Source organism: Henckelia pumila, chromosome 4 (assembly GCF_033568475.1).
Source record: "Henckelia pumila isolate YLH828 chromosome 4, ASM3356847v2, whole genome shotgun sequence".
NCBI classification, from domain to species: Eukaryota; Viridiplantae; Streptophyta; class Magnoliopsida; order Lamiales; family Gesneriaceae; genus Henckelia; species Henckelia pumila.
The window spans coordinates 8,260,295-8,274,499 of NC_133123.1; the positions used below are offsets into that span (position 1 = coordinate 8,260,295).

Here is a 14,205-nt window from a genome sequence, read left to right on the forward strand (position 1 = left end):
AATTCGAAATCTGGCTTATTAACAGTGGCGGAGCCAGGATTTTTGGTCTGCCCGGACTAAAATTTTGAGCTCCCGAATTCTTTAATATTTTCAATTGAGCTACCCGGGCTAATACCAAATTAATCCAAAATTTTTTAAAATTTATATATACAAAAATTTGAAAAAATTTCGCCCGGGTGGCCACAAGTGTGGCTCCGCCCTTGGGTTGATAACTCGGTTTAATTGTCACTAAAGATTTCAAAATATTTTAAAATATGTATTTATGTATGCCTCTCACACATTTTTTATCCTAACATCATTCGTGATAAAAATCGATCATAACTTGAAAATTTATTTTTTTGATCATGTCATCGTATGAAGTATGAACGAGGTAGCTGGCCATGTTTAAGATTATTAATAGGGGAATAATATGTATCAGGTCAATCCGATATATAATACTTATCGTTTGACACATGTCCAATAAATTTCTTGTTTTGTTTTTCTTCCCTTAACTAATTAATTAAGAATTTTAAATATTCATTAAAATATTAAATATTATTAAGATAGTTGAGGGTAACACTAGTATAATTAAGTATAGTACGTACATTGATGTTGAATCTAATATTTCAAAAGGAGAGTGTTACACTCCAAAAAAATGTTAATAACACTCCACTTTATCAATATAATTTTTTTATGGACAAGATTACCCTCTAATTAATTACTTTCCTATACAATAAAATTTATATTTACCTCAAAAAACCCAAATCCAATCCTTATATTTTTTACAAATAAAATTTTAATATCTCAAAAAATTGTAACAGTTTTTTTCATATGCAAATAAATTATAAAAAAAACAAAAAAATCTTTTAATATTCTTTAAAAAATAATATTATTCATATTATATCTCAATATTTTGTACATTATACAAAATGTTATTAGATATTTTTTATAAAATACATAAACCTAACGGGTTATAAAATTTTTATTTATTTAAAAGTTAAAGTGTTTGAGATAATATTTAATTTTACATATATTTTTTTAAATATACATTTTTATTGGTAGCCATATATCTTTTATTAGATATTGTGATTAAATTAAAAGTTTGATTTTTAAAGTTAAAATAAAAATTAGAATAAGTTATAAAAAAAATAAGAATGAAATATTATCTTTTTTATTTTTTGTCAAAAATTTGAAATACGTACAACATAATAATGAACGTTATTTTGATCAATAACTTTTTAAAATTTGTTTGTATTCCATATTTAAAAATATTGACAAATATAACTATAATATTTTGAGTTGTTAAAGTTTAGAAAACTTATTTTAGGAATTTATGAGAGTATATCGAGGAATTTACTAAAATTAGTCAACTTGTAGTACAAAAATAATGAATGGAGTGTGCTTAACAAAAATTGGAGTGTAAATAACACTCTCCATTTCAAAATTGATTTAAACATATGAGATTCATAAAAATATATGAATATCAAATAACTAAATTAAAATTGGACAATTGGATATAGTAAAAGGGCATTACCATTGATTTCCTTCAAAATATGGATTAAGTGTTAAATTATTAATGAGAAATTAGCATATATAAGAAGCATTGTTCTGACGCTAAATCTAAACAATCAATATTAATTAATTAGGTTGTTTATAGATTTGAGGATTGCATTTGAAAGCTACAAACTCAGAAATAATTATTTGAGATTTGAAACACTAACTTCAAATACATCCATCGAAACATAATTTAGGTTTGAATTGCATGGATTTCAAATGACCGATATATCGAATTAGAATATGGATTTGAAATTGAATCAAATACACACACACACACACACTTGAACATCACAAAATATTTCAAACCCTTCATTCTAATTTTGAATCAAATGAATCCTATGAATTTGAGGTGAATATTTGAAATAAAATCCACTCAAATCATAGTCCACCTTAATGAATTCATTACATTTACTCGTGGTCGAGGGAGCGGCGCGAACCCATAATGAGTCCATTCAATTTTTTTTAAATATGTAATTAGTAGTATATCTTAACTATTAAATTAATAAGCTTGTAACATTGTTTTTGGTAATCATATATTTGATGGTATATATTGAAATTATATATTTTGTAACTTATCAAATAATTGTATCATAAATTATTATAAAAAAATTAAATGAATGAACGTAAAAGGTAATTGCAGACACATTTGAATTATTGATAATGTTTTAATTTTTCTGCCTATTTTTAAGTTGATATACACTATAATTTGGTTATTTTATAGCAATTGTGCCCTCAACAAAATTCCGGGGTATGTTCCTTCTAGGATGCCATAGTTGACACGAAAAAATTAGTTAATCATGAGATTCTACTCTTAGGAGTATCACCAAGACATATATATGATGATTGATATTTTAACATGTGTGTATAATTAGTGTTATATATAGTGCTGACATGACAAATTAATCACGAGTCATTAGATCTATGATTAAGATAATTCCTCTTATATAATATGAACTCTATCGAAAAAATGTCATAGATTAGTGAAAGATGCTCAATGATGTATTTCTTCAATTCTTACTTTGATATGTGAATCAAATAAGACCCTAGTTATAGCTTACATGTCTCAAAACTATAGGAAAAAGCAAGACCACACACCCAATCCTATATCATTCATTTGTGTGCATGCATGTATCTACAGTATCTATATATATATATATACACACACACGAAAAGTATAGGTATATTTCTCTATATATAGGCACATATGTATATATAAATTAAAGATTAGATTATAAAATATGAGAAAAAATTGCATATATTCATCATTTCATGTTACCCGTGGGTATGGTGGTCGGCACATATATGGAGTATGAAGACCACATGCTAAAATTAATTTGGAGTCCTGTTAATGAAGAAATAAATTGAGATAAAACACGTTTAATAAAAAAAATTTAAGTGTAAACGTAAAATTTGCAAAACATAACGAAGGGAAATTTTTATTTTTAGTTTTATATATTTGTTATTTGTGATTTAGGTTCTTAATATTATCAATTTTCAATATAAGTCAACTATATATCTTTTTTTTAAAAAAAATTAATCATTTTTTTAACCTGGCTTTGATGCGAATACAAATGGGACACATATATATAATGTTACATCAGTACTCTAAATTGAAAATATGAAAAAAAAAAAATTAACAAAAATTGAAATATATATATGACTAAAACTGGAATATTATAAATTCGATAATATATACTAGAAATAAGCAAACATATTTGACTGATAAAGTAATTTTTTAAAAAATATATAAAATTTGATGAGACGAGACATATTTTTAATTAATAAAAATTTAAAATTTTAACATTTTCTTATGACAATTAGCAATTGGGAATTAATTAATGATGTATTTCCTTAAATACATAATAATGCGGACACGTGAAACTATATCAATTTGTCATCAGAATTTATGTATACGTACATTTATATGTTATAATAATGTTATCATAATAATTATATTATAAATGCTCTGTTGAAAGATGGGATAATAATATGCCAAAGCCAAATACGTACGTAGTCAAAACCTACAATTAAGTCCAAGAAATTAACCCTGACCACCAGTACGGAAACCTTCAGTACTTTTTTATAAGTATTTGTTGGGATAGAATAGTAGCGATAACTTCTTCAGGTGCAGCATAATCTTAGCCGATAAGATATCCCACCGTTAAGAAGAAAATAAGAAAGATATTTGAGAACTTTATAGTCCCATATATATAAATTGGTGTGTGATATATATTTTTTTTAAAAAGGTTGACCTCGAAGGGGACTCCATTCCACATGAGTCAGAGGCCAATTGGCTCATGCGAAGGGTAAATCGAGGGATGTGTACGAGCGGCAGGGACCTGAAGGAGAGAGCACATGGCTCAATCCCCAGAGCATACCCCCACAATATTTCAGCAGGGAATATGCTCCACACGAGGATCTAACCCGCAATGCTGGGAAATTTTTTCCCACGTTACCTCAAGCCTTACCAACTCGCCTATGCCCTTGTGGGCTGGTGTGTGATATTTTAGTCTCATATGTATTGGTGTGGGACATTTTTAGTTAAATATAATTCAATGAATCAATTATAGTCCTATAACTATATATTTTTTATCAATTAATTTTAGTTTTTTTCATCAAAATCAAGCAATTAAAACGATAATATAATTGTTAAAATTTATAACGACGTTGTCAAATACACTTTCATATCTGGCGAAATTTTTTTAACCACGTATTTACAAAAAATTAACAATGATTTGGTTATTTAATTACATATTTTATGTTGAAATGACTAAAATTGATCAAAAGTAGGGATGATAATGAATCCAATCTAAACCCGATCCCGCATTGAACTCGACCCGACGAGGCAAGTTGAGACCGGCCAAGCGGATCCGAGGCGAGTCCCGGGTTTGGTCGGATGCGCCCCACCAAAAAATATATATATTAAATATAAATATAAATTATATATGTATATATATTAACAATATATAATTATATTATTTATATTACATAATCAATACTTTATCCTTAATTTGAGTTTATAATATTTTTGAATTTAAAAAATTTTAATATATTATAATATTTTTAATATGAAGATATATTATTATAATTTTTTCTTAGTTATTAATTATTATTTAAATTAAAATGATATATTTTAACTTGTAAAAACATTAATTATTTTAAATATTATTAATATAAATTTGAAAAATAAATTTAATAATGATTTATTAATTTTTTAACTTATTTAAAATTTTATTTAATATAATTTAAATTATATTTAATTTGATGGATCCAACGGGTCTAACCCGAATTGGATCCGTCGGGTCCACGGGGCGGGGCGGGGCGGGGCGGGGCGGGTCTTGAGTTTGCCCAAATTCGCACCGAACCCGCTCCGTTGCCATCCATAATCAAAAGAACATAATTACATGACTATTTTTTATTCACTGAAACACACAAAAATAAAAATATCACGCACCAATATATACAGGACTATAATATAATTGACATTTTGCCTTGTATATATATGTATCTTTTAGAAACTAAAGTGTAGTTCTACGGACTTTCCTTCTTTCCGAATTACCAAGGCAATTAAATTATATAGTCTAACTTGTAATTTGAGAAAATTATAAATATTGGTTCCATGTTTCGAAAATCCTGAAGAAATTGTGATTAAACGTAACTCGCAGCAACGTAACGTATACAACATCTAATTTATCTTCTGAAAAAACAGAAAAAAAAAAAAGAGTATATATATATATATATATATATATATATATTTATATTAGCTGTCTCATTCAAACACTATTAACTTCAAAACTGGAGAAAAATAAGAGTCTGTGTCGTAAATATGACACACGTACAACCGATCAAATCAAATGAATTTAAGATAGTACGTACAAATCTACAATTTTCATACATGCGTGGTACATTTATTTGAATGTTACTGATATTATTATATATATTGCATGTGCAACGAGCCTATTCAACATCACGCGAACTTATATTCGTGCATCCAAACAAATTAGTCACATCTTTGGCTCTGTCCAGTGTGTCGTGTGGGATTACCAAAATATTAAGATCCGATTATTTGGGTGGTTCATGAGACTTTTAATTTGCATGTGTCTTAATAGAGGTTTCAAAACGGCCAACGGAGTGGGCCGGTCCACAACCTGTCGCAACCCACCATTAGGTGGGGCGAGGCCCGTCGGGAAGATATTAATACAACTCACCTATTTCAGATGGTGGGGCGGGGCCAACCTGGTAGGTTCACATGCAAATTGGCAGGTTTTTACGGGCCAACACGCAACTCACCATAATTCACCTTTAGGCGGGGCGGGGCGGTCCACCTTTTAGGCGGGTTGAGAAATTGTGAACCCAACCCACCAATTTTGTATGCGGGACGGGCCAATTCGATGAGCCTAACCTATTTTGACACCTCTACTCTTATATTATATGCTATAAAAATAATTAAATTATTATCATATGATCAGTTATCATCGTTCATGGACAAGTTGAATATAATGATGCCCCGCCTGCCAGGTGATATGGTATCCTATAGTAAATGTGTAACATCGATTAGTTCTTTGATGTATTAGTGATGAAATGCATATCTAATTAAAATCAAACCCAACAAGACATAATTAACATGGTGTGAAGTAACAATCCATCCGAAAATACACATATATCCTTAACCCATTAATCTATAACGAAAACCCCATTAAATTGATAATGTAAATCAAAATTATTGGTGTCAAATAATTGAGGTCCCATGTATTAATAAAAGTGATGGGACGTGGGCTTATCAAGTTGGATATTGATTCTTCATCCACCTTATATAAAAGATAAGCAAACACATGAGCCCCACACACATTATAAACAAGACCTAATACTTCAACTGTAATAATAAAACTTTGACAGAAAATGACATTGATTCTTGGCCTCCTTCCCCACACGTCTCCCATTTTTAGCGAGGCAAATCTGTGGTTTCCCAAACAAAGAAGCTTGTACTATTTTAGACATCCCCACAAGTGTAGGACTTTCGAAAAAATGTACCCGTTAATTGTTATTTTTATTTTTTCATTTACTTAGGTTTTTGAATGTAATATTACGTGATGATAAAAATTATCTTTGTTTGGAATCTAACTAAATTCACGCAAAGCTAGATTGAGTGAGGTCTGTTTGGTCTATCGTAAATGAGTTGATGTTGAAGGTTGCATAGTGATAAGCTTTCGGGGGCAGTGGTTTCATCTATATATGTTGCCAGAGTTAATGTATCACATGCATGTTGAAGACTTGTGTCACGTGTGCCTAGTATTTGACTAGAGTACACGGCATATATCCCCGAATGCTAGGTATTTATAGCACAAAAATTGTTATGAATCCGTTTTTATATTATTTTTATTTCAAAAATATTATTTTTATTATAGATCGATATAAGTTGGGTCAACCCACTAATGAGATATTCTTGCCAGTCATGAAGTATTATATATATTTGTGTATGTGTATTATAAATCTAAGGTCGAAATAAATAATTTATATTAATTATGAGGAAGATATATAACAACCACGGTTAATGATCATATATGTTTACACTTTACATGCACGCCACTATTTCTAGGTTTTATAGAGGAAAAACAAAAAAAAAACATTTTATCAATTAAAATCATTGTTATTTACTTCAAAAAAAAAAAAAAAATCGGCATGTAAATAAGATCAACGCAATGTATCTATTTATCGATTAATGAGATGTTAGTCTTAAGTCTTATGGGCATCGCTTCATATATAAGGTGAGATAATTGTTGTAAAAATAATAGGAAAAATTATTATTGTTTCATTAACTTATTTATTTTTTTTGGTTTTGGTCCATAAATTTTTCAAAGTTTGGTTTTAGTACACTAATTTTAATTTTAGGCTATTTTGGTCTAATTGCTAATGTGGCAAATTGACAAGTTAGAATTTTTCGGTGTCAAGTCAACATTTTCTGATGTCAAAAATCAGATATTGAACCAAAAAAATCGTAAACTAAATGTTAGTCTACCGAGATCAAAATTTAAAATTTAATTGACCAAAACAAAAAAAAAAAGACAATTTAATGAAAAAAAAACTATTTTTCCAAAATAATATGAGAGATAAGTAATGTTTATGTAAATGATATTTATTGTTTGTGATAGAATAATTTGTGTTTGGTTGGTTGTGTTGAGGAATACAAGTTGGGCAATCTTTTATATGACCAAATTACCCATTCCCACATTATAATTTACCAATTTTGGCTGTTGAGTTTTTTAGGGCGCAATGTAAATTTGGGAATAACTATACTTGTCCTTCGTACTGTACAAATATGGACTATAAATACTATCAAAGCTACATAAATCATGCATTTTTCATATTGAACAATGAACATCATGGCTTGAGATCATCCATCTTGTGTACAAATTAAAAACAAGTCAAATTCTAGGATTAATCCTACTCTAATCATCCATATCAAATTAACAGGACCCTTTACTCTAAGATTGCATCCAAAGATATTTATTCATTCTTATATTTGTGATCTACAAAAAAAAAAAATCATGGCATGACCACAAATAAGGATGAATCATTGATATAGGTACACCATTAATGCAATAATATAAGGTCGCGTTTGAATTGATGGATTTGACTATGAGAGACTGATTTGATTTGGGGGAATATTTAAGATATATATTTCAAAATTACATATAATTCAAGGGTATTTGAAATCAATTACAATTACTACTAAAATTACATAACTTTATATAGGATGGATTTGAAATCAATTCAAATTTTGTTCATCCACGTAAGTCAATTATATTTGGACGGGGAGATTTCAAGCAATGAATTTAAAATTCATTTGATTGCTGAGTAATTTTATAATATATGAATTTCAAATTCACCATTTTCTTAACTTGTGTAAATACAGTAATGAATCTAATGATTATGATGAATTTGAAACCTACCTAAAATAATGATTAACTCAATCTAATGTATCATATTTTTTTTTAACTTTATCTAAGTTATAATCTAGGCAAAGGATTATCTCTCAAGGAAAAAAAATTAGGCAAAGGAAGCTTTTAATAATTATGTAAACTAATTAACATTAATACATTACGAGCCCCATATGCTCTTAATTGAAAAGTACGCAGAGAAGACATTAACATACGCGCACTAAAGAGATGTAATAATTTCGTGACACAATCGGAAAGAAAATGTTATCAAACTTTTGTCTAAACAAAAGCAATGGCTCAGAAAACAAGGCTCATCGAGTTACGGTTTGAGACTCATTCCATGCCATATATATAATTTTATTTTTCTTCTTTCGATTATCTTAATATATAATCCAATTTTTATGGTAAGTTGTATTTTTTTTTCTTGCTCTTACTAACATACCACCATTAATTTAGTAGGAAAAATGTGGAACCATTTGTTAATCAATTAAATAGAGATAAATATGGAATTTGTTTATTATAAATTTTGTTTTTCTAAATATTTTTAATTTAATTGAAACAACTAAAAAAATACTAGCATATATCCGGGATAATATGAATATAATCATATTTAAAATAAAATATTAATTTTAAATGAAAAAATGTTTAATTTTTTTAAGTTTAATTTTACTCATATTAATATATTAATTAAGTATAAAATTCTTCGGCCCGTCCTATTTGGTCAAAATTCTTGCTCTTGTTAAAAACAATTAATCGAGTCAAAGTCAAGTCAAACGATGGTCCTATGTTGTTCAACTTTGACCCATTTACTATTTAATTTTCTACCAAAACAAAATAATTTTACCATTCATTTATGTACATCTCACCTTAATTTCATTAATTCCATGGTCAAATAAAATTATGCGTGGCATTCAATTTGTACGTAGCTGATTTATTTGTATTTTTATAAGAATGATTTGTGTATATAGAATATAATGCTTGTGAAATTGTTTCGAAATCTATATACATATATATTTTATTATAATATTATAACTCACAGCTAATTGCTACGATTCGAAGTGTACTAACCTACAAAAATACAAACTACATTAGTCAATAAATCATATCGAGTATCTCTGTGCCACAAATTAGCTAAAAAAATGTGTTCTATTTTCTATTTTCTATTTTCTATTTTTTCACCTAGTATAAACTGCATGGAGCCTCATAACTCATAAGGCTACGATTGGGAGGAAGACCCTATAATCAAATTTACAGCTCCGTTGGCTTTAGTTACCATGCATAGTGCAAAGGAGTTAAAAGTGTCAATTTTATGAGGTTTCAAATTTTAACAAATGATATGATCCCCAAAAAAATAATAATAATTCTAAAAATTTGTCATTAAAAAAAAATCTAACAAATGACCCCACCATTCACCAACTAAGCGACCAATAAATCTCCGAAAAAGTTGAGATTGAGAGGTAGATTTGATTTCAAAAAATAAATGAGGTATTCTTGATTATAGCTCGAGCTATTATTTTTTCGGTAAAATTTGAAAATATAATATATAAATTTGGTAATATTTTTTGAAATGTTATTATCACGTCGGCCCTTTAATCTTATTGTTGTCGTCCTATTTGGCATTTGCAATAACAGTTATACATTTTCATAAACTAAACATTGAGGTGCATGAAATGCTTAATTTTAAGAAAAAAGGATATATATATAAGATTTGAAGAAGAGCAGTTGTGGAAAAACAATTAAACATATTTCAGTAAAAAAATAATAGTGTAAGTAAATTTGAAAATTGTAGAGTACTTCGAAGGTTTTTTTTTCCTCAATTCAGAGAGAATTAAGATTATTTTTAAATGCTGTATTCGACGTACAAGCCAATCTTCACAAACTTTCTAATGAGTTATGTTTGTGATACGAATATCTTATTTAATCTGACTCGTGAAAAATATTATGTTTAATTCAATCCGTGAGACAGTGTCAAAAAAAAACTACTTGTCAATCTTGATGCATTCTTTATTTATTTATTTATTATTATTATTGATTTTTTGCATTTTTACCGTGCCATATATGACTATGAGGACCACGACAAGTAAAAGCAAGTAAATGTTGAATAGTTGTGAGTTATCTTGACGTACGAGGGATCATTATGAAAGCAATTGTACATTTTTGTTTCATTCGAATGCAGCCTCACTTTTGAATTAATATCGGGGCCAATGTTTTTTTTTATATAAAAATATTTGAAAATGAACATTTGTTGTGACAAAAATCATATCACAAAATCTCTTTTGAAACCATCACACGGGTTAATTTCGTGTAACGAATCTCTTATTGATACGAACCATGAAAAATATAAATTTTTAAAACAAAAATATTATTTTTCATTCTCACTTTATATATCAGTGAAGTAGACCCTCTAAACCAAACAAATACCGACCAAGTTAAATTTTCCTAGCACAATATCTTACGTATTATATCCAGTAAACTTTAAAACAATGTATAAAAATTGTAAATTTTTTAATTAATGAAAACTTGTAGTCTCCATCTTTCATTCTTTAGGCAGCTCCGCTTTTGATTTTCTAAGAACTCAACTCAAATTATAAAAAAATTCATTTCGGATTTTAGACCACCAACAGCATTGCAAAAATTTAATTGCTCATGGACACTAATTATATCAGATAAAAAACAAAATTATAATAATTATAAAAATATAATTGTTCGACAAATCTAATAAATAGAACTCGTTAAACTTTTGATATGGATCGAGCGGACCCCTTGATTTTGGTGAATGTGAACCCAAAAATCTTTACGGTTTGATAGAGGCAAACCCGGCCCAAATGATTTTAATGAATAAAAATCTGATTACGCTCGTCACACCTGATCATAGCCTGAATTTCAAGGAAATCCAAAGCCCGATTACGTTACACGTGGCAGTTCGACACTGCTCTATATAAATCCCCACTCCCATTTGCTCCTCAAAATTGCAGAAAAGAAAGAAACGAGTCAATACATTCGGAAAAACAAAAGAGAATTCAAACCGAAGCATCTCACCGCCGGCGGCCAAACTCGCCGGGGATTTCTGATGTCTCCTCTCGATATGCAATGCTAATGTCTACGCTCGCCACCGTCTAAACTCTCGTTGAATAAGAGGAGATTTCGTTTTGTTTATCTTTTTCTCTCTCCTTTTTTTTTTAAAAAAAATTCTTTTGTTGCTGGTGTGAAGATTTTTTTCTTCAGATCTCTTTCGAAATTTGTTCGGAAATTTAGTGGTGAGATTGTGTTTTGGTTGGAAGAGAAGAGCAGGAGGGGTTCGAAATGTTGAAATTGGCGTAACTTTTTTGGTTTTATTTGAGTTGATGTTTTCGAAGTGATTTTGGTGATTTCATGAATTGAGTAGTTTTTGAGAGGTCTGGGAATTTGTTCAACTGACACAAGCGGAAAGGATAGTTTGGTCGAGTGCCGTTGTTGGCGTTACGGAATGCCTTTCCCCATGAAAATACAGCCGATCAGTTATAGTGAGGCTTCGATCCGAAACGATGCCGTCGGGAAGACGCCGGTGTTGAAGTCACGGCTGAAGCGGCTGTTCGACCGTCCGTTCAACAGTGTTATGAGGATTTCAACGGTTGATAGACCGGCGGCCGGCATCGCAGCAGCTGAATTTGAGCCGAGCTCAGTCTGTCTGGATAAAATGGTCCAGAATTTCATCGAGGAGAACAATGACAAACCAACCGGCGGTGCTGTGGCCGTGAAATGCGGGAGAAACCGTTGCAATTGCTTCCACGGAAACAGCAACGACAGCTCCGACGACGAATTTGATGTCTTCTCCGATTCATTGACTGCAAACTCTTCTTTTGGCGATTCCTCGGATACTCTCAAGGTTAGGATTCTCGTTTACTGTCTCTCAACTTCGCATTTTTCAACAAAAATAAGTTTTGGAGTTTGTACGCATTTATTTTCAGTTTATTGACTGATTTTGTTTTCTGAATTCAGAGTTTGATACCGTGTGCGAGTATGATCGAGAGAAATCTATTGGCCGACACGTCGAGGATCGTTGAAAAGAATAAAACCTGCAGAAAAAAAGAGGATTTGAGGAAAATAGTCGCCGATGGATTGATAACTCTTGGCTATAACGCCTCTGTTTGCAAATCCAAATGGGAAAAATCTTCCTCCATTCCAGCTGGTAAACACTCAAACTTTCTATTTATACATATTCCTGTTTATCAATTTTACTTCCTTCCAATTAATTCACTAACTTTTTATGTTATTATTACTTCAATTCATGTTTATATTTCCCCACCGTAAAGCAATTGAACCACGACTTTACCAATTTAAGAGTTTGAACTTTGGGATCTCGAATCATTACTGGGTTGTAGAAGTGAATTTCAAATCCTTTCGAAGACAAAATCACAGCTTTGTTTCATAATTGAATTCAAAAATCGAAATGATTGCGTACTGTTCAACTTTCTCAAATGCAACTTCTCGGATCTGAATGAATAATTAACCCTTCATTCCTTAAGATTTTACGATAAATATAATGATGCATCATAATCAGGGATTTTTTTTTCTCGAATTATGACATGGAAATTAATGGGCTTTCCTTGTTTTTCGCAATGGTGCAGGCGATTACGAGTATATTGACATGATATCAGATGGCGAGAGACTGATAATCGACATAGATTTCCGATCGGAGTTCGAAATCGCTAGATCCACCAGTAACTACAAGACAATTTTGCAGTACTTGCCGACCATCTTCGTCGGGAAATCCGATCGGCTTCTTCAGATCGTGTCGATCGCGTCGGAAGCTGCTCGCCAGAGCCTGAAAAAGAAAGGCATGCACATGGCGCCGTGGCGCAAATCCGAGTACATGAAATCTAAATGGCTCGGCCCCCACACCCGAATTCTGCAACCAAAAGCAACCACCCTTCTCCAAGACGACGACACCGACCAGAAGCCCGAAGAATCCAAGCCCGAACGCGAGCTAGCACCAGAACCAGAAGTCGTGGAGCTTTCAGAAAGCGAGGATGGAGAATTGGATTTGATTTTTGGAGAGAAGTCGTCGTCTTCTGAGGCCGATTCTGAGCTGCCCAAAATCCCGGCGAAGTCCGGCGATGTTTTGCCGGTGGTGGTGTGGCAGCTGCCGGCCGTGAAGCCGAGGAGTTTAGAGAGGAGTAATAAAGCGGTGATCACTGGATTAGCTTCTCTCCTCTCGGAAAAGAATTAGTTAATTCTAAATAAAATAAGGAAATTTTGATTTTTTATTTTAATTTTTAGTGCTATATTTGTTGAAGTCATTATTTCCCAACCTGCTTTCTGTTTAGATTTGTACATATCTCCCAAATATATAATGTAAAAGTAGGAGTGGAAATGGAGATGTTGAAATTAGGGACCTTTTTTTTAATGGGTAGAATTTTTGTTTCCCTCATTTTTAATGGAAGGGGTCCGATGTAAAAAAGTTCCAAAGGCAAAGACCGCTTCTTATTGACAATTTCATATTTAATAATGCATAAATTGAAATATTATTAAGTTCAATTTTATATATTTTAATTTAACATTGGAAAGATGACATCTGTGTTTGGCATTTGTACAAAAAAGCAGATATTGTTGTTTTAGAAATGGTAAAAAAATAAAAAAAACGATTGAGATTCGTACATATCCGATTGTTTACTAGCGAGGAAGCACAAGGAATATTAAAATTTTAAAAAAGATTTATCGGATGGATATATGCATCGAGAAATGTGTAAAA

The 14,205-nt window shown here is 30.6% G+C and overlaps 1 protein-coding gene across 1 annotated transcript; it reads left to right on the forward strand.

The window, feature by feature from the left end:
• Positions 1–11,432: 11,432 nt before the first annotated feature.
• LOC140864689 (uncharacterized) lies at positions 11,433–13,950 on the forward strand. The gene is made up of 3 exons (XM_073268988.1): positions 11,433–12,339; positions 12,453–12,642; positions 13,082–13,950. Exons 1-3 carry the CDS (start codon positions 11,941–11,943, stop codon positions 13,681–13,683), a joined length of 1,191 nt encoding a protein of 396 aa, XP_073125089.1. The 5' UTR covers positions 11,433–11,940; the 3' UTR covers positions 13,684–13,950.
• The last annotated feature ends 255 nt before the right edge of the window (positions 13,951–14,205 follow it).

Excerpts from the sequence above, each read along its gene's own strand:
- LOC140864689 (XM_073268988.1), top strand. The coding sequence starts at position 11,941 with ATGCCTTTCCCCATGAAAATACAGCCGATCAGTTATAGTGAGGCTTCG. Across the intron at positions 12,340-12,452 it reads ATTCCTCGGATACTCTCAAG|AGTTTGATACCGTGTGCGAG; the intron begins GTTAGGATTCTC and ends TTCTGAATTCAG. Across the intron at positions 12,643-13,081 it reads ATCTTCCTCCATTCCAGCTG|GCGATTACGAGTATATTGAC; the intron begins GTAAACACTCAA and ends GCAATGGTGCAG.